At 40.0% G+C, this 12007-nt stretch overlaps 3 protein-coding genes across 4 annotated transcripts; all 3 read right to left on the reverse strand.

The window, feature by feature from the left end:
- Window positions 1-1543: 1543 nt before the first annotated feature.
- On the reverse strand, window positions 1544-5008 carry LOC125768413 (serine hydroxymethyltransferase). 2 transcript variants are annotated; one of them, XM_049436040.1, is made up of 3 exons: window positions 4392-5008; window positions 2880-3079; window positions 1544-2790 (listed from the first exon to the last, which is right to left on the reverse strand). In XM_049436040.1, exons 1-3 carry the CDS (start codon window positions 4611-4613, stop codon window positions 1587-1589), a joined length of 1626 nt encoding a protein of 541 aa, XP_049291997.1. In that variant the 5' UTR covers window positions 4614-5008; the 3' UTR covers window positions 1544-1586. The 2 variants fall into 2 exon arrangements, with proteins under 2 accessions (XP_049291997.1, XP_049292005.1); XM_049436048.1 differs by lacking the exon at window positions 4392-5008 and adding an exon at window positions 3190-3491.
- A 313-nt stretch (window positions 5009-5321) lies between these two features.
- On the reverse strand, window positions 5322-8455 carry LOC125768428 (putative fatty acyl-CoA reductase CG5065). Its single transcript, XM_049436060.1, has 6 exons — window positions 8204-8455; window positions 7800-8105; window positions 7336-7733; window positions 6110-6355; window positions 5920-6045; window positions 5322-5833 (listed from the first exon to the last, which is right to left on the reverse strand). Exons 1-6 carry the CDS (start codon window positions 8453-8455, stop codon window positions 5554-5556), a joined length of 1608 nt encoding a protein of 535 aa, XP_049292017.1. The 3' UTR covers window positions 5322-5553.
- A 19-nt stretch (window positions 8456-8474) lies between these two features.
- LOC125768448 (28S ribosomal protein S18c, mitochondrial) lies at window positions 8475-11831 on the reverse strand. Its single transcript, XM_049436092.1, has 3 exons — window positions 11661-11831; window positions 11165-11586; window positions 8475-8794 (listed from the first exon to the last, which is right to left on the reverse strand). The coding sequence occupies exons 1-2, from the start codon at window positions 11698-11700 to the stop codon at window positions 11189-11191; spliced, it is 438 nt and encodes a 145-aa protein (XP_049292049.1). The 5' UTR covers window positions 11701-11831; the 3' UTR covers window positions 8475-8794; window positions 11165-11188.
- Between the last annotated feature and the right edge of the window lie 176 nt (window positions 11832-12007).

A 12007-nucleotide genomic window follows, 5' to 3' on the forward strand; every position in this document is an offset into this window, starting at 1 on the left:
AATAAAATTAAAATAATTTAATAATGCCCTTATTTTTCGCCTACATTGTTAATGATTTTATTTCGTCTACCCCGATGGTGGTTTGCCTAACCCCGGCTCTAAACGCTTAGCAATTGTCGCGTTTGCGAACGCGAATCAGAAAATTTTTGCGAAACTCCATATAAAAAAAATTGTGAAAAGTCGCTATACGTGTATTTTCAGCGAAAAATCGCGATTCGAAGCGCGACTTGACGCCATGACAGTTTTCTGTAATAACAAGGTAAACATGGCAATACCAAGGTAAACTAATACAAATTAAAAAATTAAATATTTTGAGTGTTATTAAATATTGTAAATTAAATTAACAAATCGAGTGCTATTTATTTTTTAAAAGTACGCAGGATTTGTATATAATTATTGTGAATGTCAATATTATTTTTAAAACAGAAGAATCGCTGTTAATGCAAAACAAAAATCCCATATCGTGGACAAATGCATGGCTGCATTGTTTATGAATTTATTACTTGTATGTTGAACTTGCTTGAACAAGATAAATTAATTAATAATTAATTAATAATTAATTAATAATTAATTAAATTAATTAATTAGAAAAAATATTAGAGTTAACAAAAAATAGAGTTAAAAAATATTAGATAGTCCACAGCACAGTGCTCGATCCCTTTTGGAAGCTGTGTTGGAATCGTGGTTATGAATATCTGTATATTGATGGTAGTTTGGAAGCTGTGTGAGAATCGTGGTTATGAATACCTGTATATTGAGGGTACGGTGACGGTCATGAAATGAAAAAAAAGAGCCATACTCGTTTGATTACCCGTATTCGAAGATTTTTACCTTTATGCTACTCGAAGCTGCCGATCCCAATTCTATTTTGCCCGGCGTATGACGCGGTGGACAAACACATCTTCGTTCACCTATTTATCTTGTTACAATTCCTTCTGGCTACCGGAAAAAATTATAACAAGATATTCCAGCGTCGTAAAATACAAGGAGGAAATGCCTTGTAAAAAATGTACTTCTTCAGCTTTAGAGGCTGACAATACGGCCGAAGCCGTAATAATTAATTATAAATAAAAAAATAAATAAATTTTCCAGCGTCAAAAGAAAACAACAAGAAAACAAAACGGACAAATCTGCGGTACTGTTAGCAACAGCCGTTATTTGTATCATCATCATATCACTGGGCTTAAAAAACTTGCCTTTCTCATCAACTTCATCCAAACAATAAATTTGCTATTTGTTATAATTTTCTTTGTTTAAATTAATTTAATTTAATTCGAAATTAATTTTGCTACCGGCCAGATTGAAAACATAAACGAACCTTGCACGAGAAAACTTAAACAACCTTGAAGTCGCGCCGAAAGTCGCAAAATTTTTTGGGAAAACTGTGCTACGATTGTCGCGTTCGCAAACGCGACAATTGCTAAGCATGTAGGCACGGGGTAAAAGAAAAGAAACATTCCCGCTGAAAAGAAACCTTACCTAGAAAACATCAATCGTGGAAGTGATTTCCCAAATATCGCCAAAAGTTAACATAATGTTGGGCTTCGTTTAATGAGTAAATTTATAAAATCTACTTTATTTTTTCTTTAGAATTCCTCATAGCCAGGCAGAGGGAATTGCTCACTGTACAGTTCCACTTCCTTGCGCAAGCTTTGCACTTTGGCGCTAAATGTGGCGTCTTCGTGAATGACACGCTTAAAGTCCACGAGTTTCGGTCCAGAAACATTGGCAACTTCCTTCGACAAGCGTAATCCACGATCGATAAACTCCACCACTTGCTGCATATCCTTTTCTAGCAGGCCACGTGTTGTTAGGGCAGGCGTACCCAGCCGAATTCCAGATGGATTTAGAGCGGATTTGTCACCGGGAACGGTGTTTTTGTTGCATGCAATAGAAATTTCCTCCAGAATGTATTCCGCTCGGGCACCCGTAATTCCAACCGGGCGTAGATCTACCAGCACAAGATGCACATCAGTGCCTCCGGTTGCCACGGAATATCCTTTCTCGAGCAAACCGGCACAAAGTGCGCGTGCATTCTTGATTACCTGCTCCTGGTAGGCACGGAACTCTGGTGTCTGTGCTTGCAACATGCAGGTCGCAATTCCAGCGATCGCGTGATTGTGTGGGCCACCTTGCAGTCCAGGGAATACGGCCTGATTGACGCGCGACTCCAAATCGTACATCACCTTCTCCCCGTTTGCCTTTACGCTGCGCACGCCTTTCCGGAAGAAAATTACACCAGCACGCGGTCCACGCAGCGTCTTGTGCGTCGTCGTGCTGACCACATCTGCGTACTCGAAGGGAGACGGTATTATACCAGCGGCTACCAGGCCCGATATGTGTGCCATGTCAGCGAACAGATATGCACCATTTTGGTTGGCAATTTCGCGGAATCGCTTGTAATCCAGACAGCGCGAATAGCACGAAATGCCGGCAATGATCACTTTCGGTTTGAACAAACGTGCCGTTTCCTCCATTTTGTCGTAATCGATCAACCCGGTTACGGGATCGACCTTGTACGGCATGCTTTCGAAGAAGATGGATGTGGCCGAAATTTTCTTCGTCTGCGTCATGAAACCGTGCGTTAGATGGCCACCGTCGGGCAGATCGAGCCCCATTATGCGGCCGTGCGGTTCAATCAACGCAGTGTAGACAGCGAAGTTTGCTGGCGACCCCGAATACGGTTGAACGTTGCAGCCCCATTCCTCCGGGTTTAGACGGTATGCTTCCAATGCGCGCTTTTGAGCCAACAGTTCGATCTCGTCAATAAATTCATTACCTCCGTAGTATCTGGAACCGAGAGTGAAATGTAAATATCATCGCTAAATTGTTGCTCTGTCTTGGCAGTAATTTGAAGTACCATTGAAAACGACCTTTACCTTTGACCGGGCAACCCTTCCGAGTATTTGTTATGCAAACACGAACTGAGGCACTGCAGCACAGAAAGAGAGGTGAAATTTTCGCTGGCAATCATTTCCAGACCTCTGGTTTGGCGTTTCTTCTCCTTTCGTATCAAATCCATCAGCTCCTTATCTTGATCCCATAGGTTCTCGTGGAGTAGTTTTGCATTTCCAGCCATCTGAAAAAAAAGTGTAAGTGTTTCATGACACCGGTTATATTTCTCACTAGGTCCATAGTTGAATGGTTTTTTTTTTGTTTTTTCTTTCAAAATTATTGTCGATTATTTACAGAGGTTTTCGCAACGTGCTTGCTCATTTTGATTGATGATAAATGCTTCGATAGCAGCGGCGCGTTATAAATGAAACTGTTAAATGATCTTAATTGCACAACGTATGCGAACGTAGTCCCAGCAAATGGGTGTATAGTGTGAGATACGATCCTACTGACTGATTGATGAAGACCATCGGAAGAATTTATAAGCTCTACTCCGCATTACGATTCGAAACACGCATGAAGTGATCTGATTAAATCACGATCTTGGTTCGAAGCGCAATCGTTGAGCCCGGGGAGGGGGAGTGGTGGAAAAGAAAGAAAAGAAGTATGACAAGGATGATAGGGCTGGATGGAACCATTTCCATTGGATGCTGCAGGATGGTAATGTGGGGAGCTTAAAACAACAATAATACGTTTGTTGTGAAGAGGATCTTTCGATGCGGCGTCGATGATCGTACCCTTATCTATGTTTGAATTATAGCGAGTGCCCTGACTACCAGCATCTTTACCGTACACCAACACGATCATTATTTGGTCGTCAGGCGGCAAAGATTACTGCATTCGCTGTAGACTGTAACCAGTCACAATCTTTCAAGAACACGCCTTTTACTTGACGTCACGGTTCTGTAACGTAGAAGAATTCCTTTTACGGTATAGTGAAAATGAGGCATTGAAATCCGAATGGAGGTTAGGGTTGTTTACCACATGCGAGAAAGTGTTTTTTTTTGGTTTGCTCGTAGAAAAGAAACAACGCACAAACTCGTAGGCAACAAGCAGCAGCGAACTTGAAGTTAGACGATCGCTCTTATCGCATGTTTTAATGTGTGAGGGAACATTGATTAAACAGCTAAAAGTAAACAAAATTTATAAACTTATCCTTGGCAAAAAGCAATGTGAAATTACGTAGCATCTAAACTCAACTATCATACTGTACTTTTCTATTGCAAATGGCCTTTTTCCGTGAAGGAAGGATTTCGGTTGTGAAATTCCAGCCATATCCTTTTATTACAGGTTGGGAGCAGATCTCTCTCGTGGTTGATAGATTTTGTTGAGCAAATGTTGAAGAATATGACAAGCTGCTATTGCGGGGATTGCAAACATGATCACTAAGATTGGCAAACATGTAATTATCTACAGCTTCGGGAACTTTTTCAATCGCTTCTGTAGCTTGAGAACTAAAGTTTTACAATTTAGACAAAACTTGGACGATTACTTACCTTAGGAGCAGATTTTGGCAACGAGGAACTAAATCTGGCCTGATCGTAATTAACTTTAGCGACACGAGGCTCGTGTAACCGCAAACCGGTAACGGAAGCTCCTGGAGAATAATGGTTTGGCAGTTGTGCCTGCAAAGATGCCCCAACTCGTCCAATTGTTGACAGGCGTCGCACGCTGAATATCGGTGCGAGCGAGACAAATCCTCTCAGTGCGCTGGCCATCGCTCAATATCGTTTGCGTGAGATAACTTCTTTTTCGCTCTTGGCGCCTTTACACACACAAACACAGTCGTACACCTTTATCCACCAAGTTCAAGGAGTTATGCAGTGGGACGCACACGATACTGGAAGCCGGTAACAAGGTTGCGTGAGTGGCGCCGTGGCCTTCTTACGCTGCTGTCAGATGTTTTCTGCACTGCATCGTTACGCACCCAGGCAAGTGGGTCCCCTACACCGCCAATCCGGCTATCACGGTAGTCATCCGCCGAAACCGTGGTTACCACGAGGGTTATCAGTTTTACGATTGGGAGGCTGCTGCTGGAACGTGATAACCTTGTAGTATGACTTAGCTTTTGTTACACGAAGTACAGCAAATATAGTATTGACGATTTTTTGGGACACAAATCACCGTCAAATTTCATCTCAACACTTCGTGTGTGATGAAAATGACGCATTTATTACATACATTTAAACCACAGCTGTGTACAAAACAAACCAAAACAAATGCTCCCGCTGATGTGTGTGTGCGTATGTGTGCGAAGTGCGTTTACATCTATTAGGTTGAAGTTGAGTTGACTTTTGAAGTGCAGCACTACGGGACGGGTCAAGAACCAATCTACTTTCACTGCGATTATATTGTCTTAAATTAATTATGTAATTTATTAAAAAAATGGTATTGCATTTAGGTTCGGATAATCGACATTTTACTGTGCAGAAGGAGAACATTTTTCTGTGCCAAATTTTTTGCTTCCAGTACCATTCAAATCCCATTTTATTCAAAAAAAAGATAAAGAGTGGCACGATTTGTAAACCGTTGCTAAACAAACATTATGATTTAACATTTTCTTCATACATGAGCTATTTTACCATTAACTTTACTGACCACAGAACCCTACAGTGATAATTGAAAACTCCTTCAGCTGCCCAAGCACGAGCAGGCTATTCATTTACAATCGATATCTAAACCATACGATGGTTTGTAAGAAATCAGATAGAGTATCATGCCTAGCATATCAAACTGAATAAGAATGATGTAAAGAAAGACTGCCACAATCATAGTTTTGCAAATTTTATCCAACAACTTCATCCGTTTAAGATGTGTAAGCGCTCTCGGAATATTTTCGTCCTTCTCCTTTAGCAGGTATCGCCGAGCACCGAGAATGCAATTGCGGAAATACAGCGTTACATCGAACTCGATAAAGTCCCGATAGTAAAAGTCTTTGCTGTAAATTGGAAAGAGAAGATAAAAACATGAATTTCATTCAAATTCGGCAAAGGTAAATGAAGGGGGAAGAAAAAGGTTTCGTACTTGTCCTCCGGTTTAATTTCCGATGCTAGCTTTATAAAGTTGCCATTTTTGAAGTCCCAATTATTCAGAATGAAATACTCGAGTGCTACGTTTGCTGTGTAGATTTTTCTTTGTAACTTCGCCAAGCTTTAAAGAAATAATGGACTATTCGGTTTGAATTCAACACTTTCCTTTACGATACCATACTTACAATGGCTTTTGACCCATCAGACGAAATATTCCATCGATTAATATAGCAGGCAGTATATGATACAGAAGCACACGTATCAAGTTGTGAATACGTATTTGTGTTATACCGCCACCGGGAGCCCAAATGCATTTATCCAGTGGAATCTCATCCGATAAGGTACGTCCCATTTCCACTATCTGTGACATGGTAGAGTTTCTCAAGTTGGATATACAGCAATTGTAGATCGGAAGATCTTGATTAGATTTGCTGTAAAAAGATGTTTAAAACACACACAAACAACAAAATAGAATGGTAAATTAAATTAAATTAAAATTTATAAGTTTATAATGTGTAAATTTGAAATCGTACTAAAAACAAAAAATATATATATTGCCGAAAAAGACGTTAATAATTCGTGTTTAACCCTACATAGCGACAACAAATGTCGCTTTTAAGGAATTCCAAAGAAACACAAACTAAAAAAAAAAACCGTGTCTAGCCACTTGACCAGCCTGACCCTTGTTTGCTTAAAGGAAAAAAGCTTCGTTTAATCTAGTGTTGTTTTGTGCTTTCGTTACGCAGGAGTAGCTGCGTTGACCGAATAACATACCAAGTATCAACAACCAAAAAATCAGATTCAAGGTTACTGGGCAGCCAATCAAAATTGTTGATTTTCTGCGCGGGCAGATTCAGGCGGTGGTCTTATTGAATTATGTGCGTAGTTACTATGGTTCAAAATTTTGCGAAAGAATACTGTGGTAGTATATGCGTTTACTGGAAAACTGCTTCAGGGCGATTTGCAAAAGGTCATCGCAAATTAAGGCAGAAAACAAATAATTTCATATGCTTAAATTATAACTATCCTCTACGCGATTGAGACGCGACCTTGATATTGTAGCAGTTCAAGGGACTGCTTATTTAATTTCGTCTGAATGAAGGTCATACAACTAATTTGCACTTTTCAGTTCCTCACAAACTGGTGGGGATTGATGCATGTGTGTTTTGTGAGCAAAATACGATACTAAGTTCGTTACTATTCAATTCGAAACCATTTGATCGCTTCACCAAACGGTTCCCACCCTAACCTTTCTCACCGTGCATAACTACGATTACGCAATGGATATTGGAAACAACGTGAACATAAGGTTAGAACAGTAGCATCAATGGGATGCATCTATTAATCGGGGGGCTAATTACCCTTACTCGGCATGTTTGAGACGTTCAAATTAAAAACAAAAAACACTCACCTGGGCACAGGTTCGGTGCCACGTTTCCACGCTGCAACGATCATTGCCTTGATGCACACGTCAACCGGTGTAAAGTCGGCAATATTGTTGGGATCGCAGTACATCGTACGGCATATGCCAATGCCACAGCCAACCAACAAACCAACCGGACCGTTAAAGTTATCCATCCAACCCGGAATCGGGTCTTTCATCGACGAGATAACAATCGATGGCCGGAACAAAATCATTGGCAACCGGTCCTTATGCTCGTTGACAATCTGTTCCGCAAGACTTTTGGTAAACACGTACGTGTTGGGCAGGAAACCCATATACTTCGGTGCGAGCACATCGAGCGTCTGCTCGTCGAACGTTTCCGCAATCCGTATTGTGTCGCGCCAATCGGCATAAGCTGGATAAACCTGTGCGGAAAATAGATCGATCTTACACCTGGGCCAGAACCGATACGGCTGCCATACGGTACATACCTCTTCCTCAATCACATATCGATCCGGGTTCGAATAGGTGGAGGAAACGTGCATTAGCACACGCAGCGCGGGCAATTGTTCGGCAAAACGGACCAGCTCACGTGTACCGCGCGTGTTCAGCAATATTGCGGTCTTGAGCGGATCGTCGAATCGTACGCTAGCAGCAACGTGAAAGATGACCGACACATTACGCATCATCTCGATATCGGTCTGGGAAAGGCCGAGCCCTAGAAGGGAAACATCACCTTGCACCGGTACCATCTTGTTCAGCAGTTCCGGCTGCTCCTCGCGAAGTTTATCGAACAACTAGGCACAAACATTTAGAAAAAAAACATTTTAAAAATAAATGACTCAAAATATTAAAATTTCCCTACACGATTGCATCAATTCCGTGCAATACAAACCGGCAGCTGTTGCATCTCCACTATGCGCTCCTTGATAGATTTCTGTTTCTTCTCGCGTATCAGAATGTAGATATTGTTTAGCTCGGAACAGGATCGCAGCAGCTTTTCGATTAAAACCTTGCCCATGAAACCCGTGCCGCCGGTGACAAAGATGTCACGGCCAGTAAAAAATTCCGCTATCGAAGGTTTCGACGGGTCATAGTTCTGCTCTACCGGTAGCAACCCGATTGGATGATTGGAGAATGTGTGCATTGCGAAGAATTCTCTATTTCTCAGTAGAATCAGTCAGGCAGTCACGGAAATCTTATGCACTTGATTGAAGGAGGTTGTATTTCTGGTTGTATCTTTACTAAATAATTTTTCGAATAAGCTAATTACATTTGCACTGTTTAGCACCAATTGTGTTCCGCTAACTCTACCAACCGTAATGCGCACCGCGAGCACGACTGACGAGCGACCGACCGCGTGGATACGATCGCACTGAATGAACGATCGTACGATACCGGGACCTCGTGAGTCGCGCTCCAGCAATAACGACGATGACGAAGAATGGGTGACGAACTAAAAAGCACGCATTACTTAGACTGGGCACTAAAACGAATAGAAAAGAAATAGAAAGGGGGAAAAAAATAAAACAAAGTTCTCCAACCAGATGCACTCAAGGTTTCCAAAATCATTCAAAACAGGTTCGTCTAAGGTTATTTCGTGCGGAATAGTAGTAGAATAGTCATAGGAACAACTTTTCATGCTTAAAGCTCCCTATTACGATATATCCGCGGAGGTAGTTACCGTTCCAGTTGAAAATATTATCGAAAAATTATATAATTTGAATCCACACGATAATATTAATGGACTACTCAAGTCATTTTGAAGAACATTGAGAAGGATAAAGAGCAGAACCGGAAAGGATAAGAACTCTCGTGTCCTAGTTGTTGATTTGGGTATTTCGTTCATGTTTCTTTTGTAACTTACATGCTCTACATGCTGGCCTCGGTAAGATAAACAAAATTTAAAAAAGATCTGTCTGCTAAGGTCGGACTAACGATTAACACCTAAGTTTCGAGAGATTCGTCTGAGGAAGGTCAACTGAGGAACGTCCATTCCAAAAAAAAAACGGCTGTCTGCTTTTAACGTTGTTGTGCAGAGAGAAAAAAGACAGTAATTTACACAAAACAGCAAGCAAAAAAAATCAAATCTTGTAACCCAAGCATCCGTGAGATCGTCGCACAGGAAATAACCTAGAATATGCGACAGCTGAAGCATTGCATATTTTTCGTCGGCACGACATTCACAATCGGTAGAGAGATAATATGGTAATGAGTTAGACAGGCTTACTAATTCCACCGTATATTTTAAACCACGGTTGTAGAATCCCACTAAAACGCCTTTACACTGTGCAAGTGTGTGGATTCATCTTCTCCCTTAATCAGAATTTGGTTTATCACTTTAAAAAAGAAAACCGGTTACACTACATTTCGCCTTTTACCATAAACTTTACCGAGGGCGTTAGCTTCGCCCTTTCCAAATGGGCGTGTATGTCGATTAGCATGTGATACCATGCGAAAGAAATTTGTGGATTCTTCTAATTATAATAGGATGGAACCCTACCTACTGGCTAAGATCAATGACATGTAATGGAGCAGAAATCCGCTACGGTTGGAATTGATGAGAAACTTAACATTGAAGAATAATTAATGATAGAACGAAAAGTTTAGAAATATTGATACAGGTGTAAAGAGAAATATTTTTACCATTTAAAATCAACGAAATCAATATTTCAAATATGATATCAGAACTTCTTAAACAAAATTACACATTTCACCATCTACTAGAATTGTTTTTTTTGTATAATTTATATCTTACTCTACTTGTGTAGAACATAGTTTGACGACAGAAAAGGGCCTAGTTTAGGCAAGTATAAAACCGGTTTTTTATTTCCGTTATGCGATTAAGGAAAGCTACAGTGTTGATTATTCTGTTTTAATGGACTTATATACACAAATTCCACTTGCTGAATACAAAAAGAAGTAAACCACTAAAGGCAGGAAGCAGAAGGCAGGCAAAGGAAATTCCGAAATCGATCTACCTTTTCAACCTTCATTTGGGTCATATATGCACTTTAAATATTGAATGCATTTGAATTAGTTATTTTTTCGGGGCTTGGTAAGAAACAGCGAGAACTGCCCAAATGTGCAAAGGAAATATTTGTTGTTGTGCTTTATGCTTTTTTGAACTGTGCGACAAAAAGGTTACAATAACCGTGAGGTGATGTATTGTTTATCCGTCGTACCTTTTTAATTACGGCACTACGAAGGTAGGATGAAATGAACGATGATTGAATAGGTGAATCTTATTTGTCTTTCAATCTTCTCCTTAGGTTTGTATATTATCCGTCCAAGTCTATTTTGATTTGTGGCTTGATTTGCAGTAAAATGTAAAGACAGCACGACAAAGTATGAGAAAAACCATTACAAAAAGTATTCCTCATTGCAAAACATTGTCCTCATTGAAACATTCCAATGTATTCGGTTTATGTTTAAAATCTCCCACACTTAAACGACACGAGAATTAATCAGTTGCGGAGTGTCTAACACATAGGCTATTAATGGACAATTCCTACGTGGAAATAATATCATATTTTAAATTATTTGTTTAACAGAATGCTTCTATTCTATTTTCTTTCATTGTGATTCTAAAACAATCATCTGTTTTGGTCTGCCTTGCGTAATGACTGGCTGTCTGTAGATTAAATTCGTCTTATAAGACTTAAAATAGTATTGGACTAGACGTTTTCTTTAGTAAATATTGATTTACACCACGTGATTCATTCGAAGAACGTAGCATATTCAAATGAAACCATGCAATCCAAATGAGAAGACAAGTCCAGCAATACGGATGTACTGAATATGTAAAGTAATCTAATACATTAACTATTTTAATACAAGTTTATTGAATTCCTACCTTACTGGTTCAGCCCAACATTGATTAATATTTGTGCGGACGAATAGCCTTTTCGGGATCGAACAATTTTGGATCATTTAGGAATTCAACCGCCTTATGGTACGTAGGCATAAATCCAGCATTTTGTGCTTTGATAATTTCCCGCTCAACTTGTTCGTGTCGGTTTTGGCACAAACCGGTTATGTGTCGACCGTAAACACGGCCTGTGTAGGGACTTTGAAACTGCGACAATAGTTGAACATTTTTAAAATCCGGATTAATACCATGTTTGCACAAAATGCACTGTACTTTTTCCTTTGCAAATGGGTTCTCCTTCAACTGGACTGGGGCATTATTATCGACACTGGTTGTGTAGTGCCTTGGAAGTGGCAAACTTGCTGCAGCTCGCACTGCTGCGGCTTTGTTTATATAACCTAAAAAAGCTGTCGGAGACAATATTATACATAAGTTACATAGAACACTATAGTTAAATGTACATGAAAAGCATTACACTTACCACGAGCCGCACAGATTCTATTTCGGAACGCGTAAATCATGATATAATAAAGTAATATTCACAAAATTCCAGAATATTTCGGTTAGATGTAGGAAATTGGCAAATCTTCCGACGTGATTTATTTTTGTTCTATTGCGTTTGACACTCCTACTGTCAAATTCCCGAAATGACAACAATAAGGTCATCGAGTGACAGCTAGCGAAAAACAAAAGGTTAGATCACATTCCTTCCATACTAAAGTGTCCGCTACAGAAGATATTTTTTTTGAGGACAACGTAGGCACTTCTGGAGGATTTGCTGTAGAGCAAAAAATTGGCCAGTGGTCGATTTACCTCCAAAAAATCCAG

This window comes from Anopheles funestus, chromosome X (genome assembly GCF_943734845.2).
Source record: "Anopheles funestus chromosome X, idAnoFuneDA-416_04, whole genome shotgun sequence".
In the NCBI taxonomy this organism is placed as follows: Eukaryota; Metazoa; Arthropoda; class Insecta; order Diptera; family Culicidae; genus Anopheles; species Anopheles funestus.